Below are 7,997 nucleotides of genomic sequence, written 5' to 3'. Positions count from 1 at the left end.
ATTAAAAAATTAAACGAAAAAGTCAAAGTTTAAAGTCAAGGGTCAAACTTGAAAGTTAAAGTCAAAATTTTTGAAGATAAAAGTCAAAAGTGAAAGTTAAAAATTAAAAACTATTATTTATTATTATTATTATTATTTATTTACTTTATTATATTTTGGATGAAAAAGGAATTTAAAAATAAAAGAAATTGAGTTTTTGGGTTAAAAGTGTCAAATTTCGAAAGTTGGAACCGAAAAAGACACCTTTTGAATTAAATTTCGCAGGGATGAATCAAGAGGCTTCCTAGTCCAACTGGTAAGGCGCATTGTGTTGACGAACTAGAGGTCCCGGGTTCGATCACCGGCGCCCCCAAATTCCTTCCCCCCCCCCCCCCCCCCCCCTTTTTTTTTTAGTGTATGCGAGGCGAAGCTGCTGCTGCGAGGACGAGGCCGATGATGCGATGCGAGGATGTGCGAGGATCAAATCCGAAGCGAAGACCGAGGCTGCTGGACCACAAACTCCGAGGACCGGCCGTAAACTCCGAGGCCGCAAACTCGGACCGTGAACTCCGAAGCCCTAGCCGCCGCCGAGAAACCCTAGCCGCAAACTGTTTACGCTAGAACCCTTCAATGGCCGTAAACCCTTCAAAAATTGACATTTTCACCATTTTTTGCTCCAAAACTCGATCAAAAACCTGTTTTTATGAAAAACACGATGAACAAACCCCCCTTAATTTTCAGAGATCTATCCAAAAATGCAAAAATATTTCGAAAATAATATCAAATAAGCTCCAGATTTGACAAAATTGACTGATACAATCTAAGCTCTGATACCAATTGTAAGTCCCCAAAATGTCTGTGTATCAATCAGATTCGTTTGATGGTGCGGAATCCCAATCAAACGGATGATGTCAGATCAAATAGAAGAGAAGGAGAAGAAGATGATGAATCTTGTATTATTTGATGATTAGAATGTAGATCCAAATACAAGATTCACACACAACACACACTCTTTTCTCTCTCTCTCTCTCTCTCTCTCTCTCTCTAGGCCGTACACTCCTTTTCTGTTCATCAATCTACTCCTCACCCCTTACACCCATATTTATACATGAGAAACATGGGCTTGGTGAACATGGGCCGTAAATGGGTTTATGGCCGTAAACACTTATATGGCCGTAAACACCAAGCTGTTTACGGTCCAAGACACAAAAGTACATTTTCCTAGAAAAGTAAAGTATAAACCATATTTTTGACCCAACAGGTTGCCCATCTTCAGCCTCCATCACTCTCAAGCCTCAAAACCTAACTCTAACCCACCTTGAAGCTCTTGAGCTCATTTTCAAGCCTTTTTGGTGGTTTTGAAGGAAGTAGAAGAAGATTGAGTGCAATAAGCAAGCAAACAACACTCTCAAATCTTTGTAATCATTTTGCTAGATCATTTGTAAGGATCTTTACACCTAGTTTTTCATCTTTTCTCTATGGATCTAGAGTTATCTTGCATGATTGAACTCTTTGATGGAATTATGGAACAAATATGAAATGGCCAATTGACTTGTGTTCCATTAATCCAATATTCCAATTTATCTTATTTTTTAAATATATATGTTATTTTTTATTTTGTAAGAGATGTTTATATTCCCAAAACCAACAAAAACTTACATATTCTTTATGATAAAAAAGGTTAAGTAAGAGTGCAGTCAATCATGGATGTGGAATCTAAGGTTAGTAGTAAACTTGGTCTAAATAATGCTTTATTTGACATCTTTTTTTGTTATATTTCAAGATGAAGCAAAAAAGAAACATTACTCTATGGTGGTGTACTTTAGCTATTCTTATCTCACATTTGGATACTACTAACCTATAATCCAATGAAATAGGTTTTGAAAAATAAACAACCACCTGAAAGTAAGAGCTTCATGAGGTCGTTGCTTCGTGGATTCTAGTAGTATTTGTTAGGTTGGCAATTAAAATATTTCATTCCATGTTAAACATCAAATAGGAATTCAAGATTTCATTCCATGTTAGTGATTGTTATTTTAAAATATTACTTATTTCCTTAATAATTACAAATTTTTCATGTTGATGCAAGTGTCTACAAACTACATATTGATCATTTACCTAAATAAGCTACCCATGTAGACCAAACCCAATGTCTCCAACAATTCCAATACATATATGATTTTTCCCAATTGAACCATTATAAGTCAGGTTATATGTAAGAAATGACAACATACTTCCATTGGTTTTTTATTATAGCATCTCATTTTTACTTTTTTTTTACTATAACATTGTATTTTAAAAAATCTACCCAAATATAGCAATAGGGAATAATTTTTATTTTTTTACCTGGGTAAAATTTCCAACTACTATATCTGAGAAATAATTTTTTTGAAGGTGTAATACCATAATAGAAAGAAATAGAAGTATGATGATATAATACACAAAACAGTGAAAGTATGTTGTTATTTCACAAGAACATAATAGATCAAATTTCACAAACTATATATGAGAAATAAATTTCAAACTACTATATCTGAGAAATAAAGTATGTTGTTATAATACACAAACCATAATAGATCAAATTTCACAAGAACGTTTATTGTTTTAAGATGATATTCTAACCAAATTTCACAATATTATTTTAACATGTTATTCTAACCAAGAACATTTATTGTTTTTACATGATGTTCTAACCAAATTTCATAATATTGCAGGCTTCTACGTCTATGTCACTCGTTAGCTGTTAAAAAGATCAATAATATTAAACCATTTCACATAGAAACCAATACATTAAAATTGCAGCTGTAATGTTTGCAAATTTATGATTAATTAAATATGATTTTGTTATTATCCATGTTATTTTAGTTTGTCAACTGTTTTGTTTGTTTTTATTTTTTTTCATCATTATTTAAATTTGATCTCATTTGTTGCCTTGTACCCATTTGTTGCCCATATACCGATAACAAAATAATATTGTTGGTATCTTATAACATCTTTTATTATTATTTATAATAAGACTTTATTGTTAATTTTTATTTGTAATTTATTATATTTTTTCATATATATTTATTTCAACAACTTAATATTTGCTGTATATCAATTTTAATTTACTTCATCTATTATGGTTGTTTTATTTTTATAATCAATATAGCATTTTATTATACAATATCATTATTTTTTTCGTTAATTCACAAATAAAAACAGTCTCATATATCTTGAAAAATAATTTCACATATTTATTTGAATCAACGATTATTACTTTACATAAATAAAAAAACATAAGTCTCTTAATTAATAATTTATTGAAAATAATTGATTAATAATTACGAGTTGTTGCTCTATGAATTTAATTATTTTTGTAACCATGATTTCCACAAACTATAACCTAATGGTATAATACCCATGATTGTAACACACCACATTGGCAATTTGAAATTATTAGGCTTTCCATTTTCATATACTTTATTCCAAAATTCACAAACCCTAAATTTAATTTCCCAATAATATTATTAAACATGAAAAAATATTTCTTATAATAAATTCCAAAACTTAGGATGTTAATTGTTACGCATACAAAAGAATACCCAAGCATTTATACTTGTATACATGCAGTTGCAAACTTCATTCTGTTTAACCTTGTAATTTTCTTGTTTTAAACAATTGTCATCATCCCGTTGACACTGAAAGTTTATCCTATTTTTATATTTATTTATTTCATAACAACTAATGACATTCAAAAAAACAAAAAGCAAAAAACAAAAGAGCCACACTCTTTTACATAACTAATCATCATCCTAACAAAATAAACAAATGGATTACACACAGTGTAATCAATCTTTTCACTACTACCTAATATATTAATATATTATATGTTGTAACTTTAACTACTCTACTTCATGTAGTATAAAGAACCGACTTTTTTTACCTAACGAAAACATATATTTATTATTTACATGCACCAGTTGATGATTGGGTACATAAATAAACACTATTTACCATGGCCCAGAAAGTGTTTTTTTTAGACGGTGTCGTTTTGTCCCTGGTTGCATGTTCATCATCTCCATCACCTGCTATTAACAACACCAAGTTCATGTAATATTAGGTGACCGCTGTCTTTTTAGTTAAAAAAAAAACAGCCTAATTTTATTAACTTGTTCTAAAGATTTAACCAAAATTAAGTAAAAGAACTATATAGCCACAATTTAAACCCTCATTTTTTATATTCTATTGTTACAAGTTACCAAAAACATTATGAAGAAATAAAGAAGGAGAAAAAGATATATTATTAAAAAAAATACTCTAGTTTAAGCTCTTTTTTAAAACCTCCCCTTTTTGAGAATGTCTAACTGTGTTCTCTTAAGTGATGTAACAAATGCTTTCCTAACATTACAAAACATTTAATATAGACTTTTTTTTCAAATGAATTTGAAATAATAACAAAATTTTCATTATATAGTTTGAAATTTATACATTTTTGTTTGATCTTGTTATATGCATGCTCAATCTAGGAAAACAACGATGGCACTATATATTTTAAACAATTCTAAAAAATTTAATAGTATTATTACTTGGTCTAAATGCAAGAAATAGCATCATACTTTTATTTATTTGTAATAAAATCATATTTTCACATTCATTATACTTTTAACTTTCTTTTATACATATTGTCCTTTGAAAAATCCACCTATTTATAATATTATGGGTGATGATCCGTACACAACAATTTTTAGTCATACATAACAAATTATGATTTACACAGTTATACAGTACAACTATCTAAAACATAAACTGTTATGTATGGCTAAAAAGTATTGTGTACAACTGTAATTCTTTTCTTGTTAGATCATTATACTTTGAAAAATTCACCCAATTACACCAATAAAACTTGTATAGTATTTGGATAACATTGCCATAAGTGGGTAGACTTTTTGATAATATAACATTGTATTAAAAAAATAAGTAAATATAGACTAAAAAAAAATTAGGATGCCATTGTTTTGTAAAACTTTTTCTTGCGTACCTGATTTTTCTGCATTTCTAGTAGCTCAGCCTGCAAGATTTGAGTTATGTGAATTCAAAGTCGTAATTTATAAAAAATAATAATGACTCGTATAATCTGATATGCTTTAACCTGTTTCCGTTTCAGTTCTTGGTTCTTCTGTTTCAATTCCGATACTTCTGCTTCAAGTTCCATTGTATATGCCTACAATTACAAATAAATAAATAAATAAATAATATGTGAAAAAAAAATATTCTTCCAACAACTCCACCATTACCATTACTTTCTAGCTTCAATATATTAAATGAGGTACACAATTTTTTCGTTGGTTCCAGCCTTTTTACAAATTTGTCGTAAATACTTTTTTTCTCTTAAATGTTTTTAAACATTGATTATCTAAGATCTAAGATAACCTTTAATGAAAAAGAAGTAACACGTGTCTTGTTCTAATTCAAGATTATAGAATCCCTAATCTATTATGTTCCCTAATTAAAACTTAAAATATGCCTTTTTGTTACCTGATGCGAATTGACATCCTTGCGTGAAACATCTCAATCGTATCTCTCTATCTATCAAATTACAACGGAGACTCTGCCGCATAAAATAACCAATCTTTCATGCATCAAATCGATGGATTTACAAGAATTTAATGACCTCGGATTCGTATATACTAAATAAATCTCTCCCTATTTTTGTCCTTTTTATGTTTTTATAAGCTTTAACCCATAATAATTTTTTAAAAAACTACAAAAATATTAAAATTAAAAGGTTAAAATATTCACCTGCTTACGAGCCCGAGATCTGGCAGCCGATTCTCGGTTCTTGATCATCCGCCGCTGTCTCCGTTCAACGACTTTCTCAATCGCACCGCTTTTTCTTCCCCGGAAAGCTCCATTAAAAACATAAGGAACAGGTGATACAGACGACGTATCACCATTACTCTTCGCTAACCCCTCCGATGAAAGCGCCGGAGACCCGGTGGCAACTGTGACCCCACCACCACCACCGCCGCCACCCATCCCTGCCATCCCGCCTTGTAGAGTGGCGGCTGAAACTAAAGTGTTATTGTTCATCATCGGATCGGAAAGACCTACACCCACGACTCCATTCCTGATTACAGGACTACCTAAATGATTGTTTCTTGGAATAGCGACCGGAGGAGCTCCGTAGGGTAAAATAGATCGAACCCCATTGCCGTTCATTTGTTGATTTGCAGACTGGAATGAAATTTGATTACTACGAGGATCATCAATGGCGGAATTCTGACCTACACCTACCGCCTGTTGGAATCCGATAGCACCAAACCCGTTGTTATTTTGAGAATTTGTTAAATCGGAGAACAACACGTCATCATTTGGTTTACCGGATAATTGAATTTCTTCCCGAACAACGCCGGCTTTAACCAGAAACTCCTCGAGAGTCATCTCTCCGAGAGTTTGCTGCCTTTGGGGCAAATTCGGGTGTCCGAATCCGTTGCTGTTTGATAAATCTTTCCAAACTTCATCGACTGTTTTTTGGCTTAATGTTCTTGGGAGTGTTAACGATCCTTGTCTCTGTAAATTTGCTCCACCAGCTCCGCCGCGATCTTGAACGGTGGCGCCGGAGTTAGATCCCGTTGTTTGCATTTCTTCGGCGTTCCAGATGTTTTTTAGTAATTCATCCATGTTCATTGACCCAAAATCTTTTCCGATGCTTCCCATGGTGTTTTGTAGCTCATCAAAGGTCAACGAATAGATCGAACCTTGCCTCGCCAACGGGAAGTTCCCCGGTGGCCGGCCGCTCCCATTTCTGCTATCCGTTGGCTGATTTCCGAAGTTTTTGAAGTTCATAATTCTCCCCTGAATGCTCTAAACTTGATATGTTTATACAATTAAATCCCAAATCAAATCCCAACTCAATTTCCTAATATAAAACAGAAATTGATTTAGATCAAGCTGGATTACGAAATAACAACAAGATAGCAATGACATGTAGCAAATTTACAGAAAATCCTTTTCAGTTTTCAGTAACAAATTTGTTTAAGTTCGCCATTGTCGACACACGCTGAAACTTGAAATGATCAAAATCTCAGCCAAAATTTGAAATTACGTAATCCCTATTCATGAATTACCATTGCAACCTCAAATCATCAAAAACAGAGCACACAACTTAACACCACAATCATATTCCATTTCTTTAAAAAAAAAAAAAACAAAACTAACAAAACCCAGAACGTAAATTCATCAAACATGGACTAAATCACAGCCAAATAAGGAAATTAACATAATCATCATGTCATTTCAAATAAGCAAAACCAAAACTAGGAAAGACAAACAAGATACTCACCTGATTTGACTGTTGTATGTATAGAAAACCTTTCGAAAATGTGTGTATCTATTTACTGAGAGATGAATCTGGACCAGTATCTGAAAGGGTAGATGAAGGGTCAGGGTCTAATACAAAAAGTTTGTGGTAAAATTGATTAAATTAATTGGGCATGGAGTAGCTTACTGTATACTTGTAGGCGATAACGTGGCCCACGTACTTGAATTTTTAATTTTATAAGGGTGCGGTATGACATTTTCCAAAAGTCTGAGGATTGATTGGGAGGATGAATTTTAATTGAGTAATTTGTTATTGTTGGGTGATAATGTGTAGGGCCATATAATGCAGGAGACGTGGACGGCCGGTGAGGATAAGAACCTACTAGAGGTCGTCAAGTGGGATGATCATGGCTGTCCACGTGTACGTGGATGAATTGATGGTTTATAATCTAGAGATTTGTCTTGTAGTGAAATGAACGTATTTTTATGACCGAAGTGTACTGTTAGTATTAGGTATATGTGATAGTATGCCTGACAATCGTGTCGTGTTCGGGTTGGCGTGTCGTGGGTTAGCGGGTCAGATTATGTCATTCCAAACACGAACCATTTAAATATACAGGTCATGGGTTGGCAGGTTTGGAACATAAACCTATATATGACCCGTCAATCCATTTATTTATACGGGTTCACTGGTTGGCGGGTTCGTATGTCAGATT

At 32.7% G+C, this 7,997-nt stretch overlaps 1 protein-coding gene across 4 annotated transcripts; it reads right to left on the bottom strand.

Moving 5' to 3' along the window:
* Window positions 1-3,732: 3,732 nt before the first annotated feature.
* LOC111911429 (ABSCISIC ACID-INSENSITIVE 5-like protein 5) lies at window positions 3,733-7,459 on the bottom strand. 4 transcript variants are annotated; one of them, XR_008231790.1, is made up of 6 exons: window positions 7,304-7,459; window positions 5,761-6,880; window positions 5,497-5,569; window positions 5,111-5,182; window positions 5,000-5,029; window positions 3,733-4,049 (listed from the first exon to the last, which is right to left on the bottom strand). XR_008231790.1 is itself a non-coding variant. In XM_052770564.1 (5 exons), the coding sequence occupies exons 2-5, from the start codon at window positions 6,805-6,807 to the stop codon at window positions 3,972-3,974; spliced, it is 1,227 nt and encodes a 408-aa protein (XP_052626524.1). In that variant the 5' UTR covers window positions 6,808-6,880; window positions 7,304-7,459; the 3' UTR covers window positions 3,733-3,971. The 4 variants fall into 4 exon arrangements, 2 of the variants coding, with proteins under 2 accessions (XP_052626524.1, XP_052626525.1); XR_008231791.1 differs by having other exon boundaries at window positions 3,733-4,046; XM_052770564.1 differs by lacking the exon at window positions 5,497-5,569.
* Between the last annotated feature and the right edge of the window lie 538 nt (window positions 7,460-7,997).

Source organism: Lactuca sativa, chromosome 4 (assembly GCF_002870075.4).
Source record: "Lactuca sativa cultivar Salinas chromosome 4, Lsat_Salinas_v11, whole genome shotgun sequence".
Classification (NCBI taxonomy): domain Eukaryota; kingdom Viridiplantae; phylum Streptophyta; class Magnoliopsida; order Asterales; family Asteraceae; genus Lactuca; species Lactuca sativa.
The sequence above is the reverse complement of the archived record's forward strand: the minus strand, read 5'-3'. Positions and strand labels throughout refer to the sequence as shown.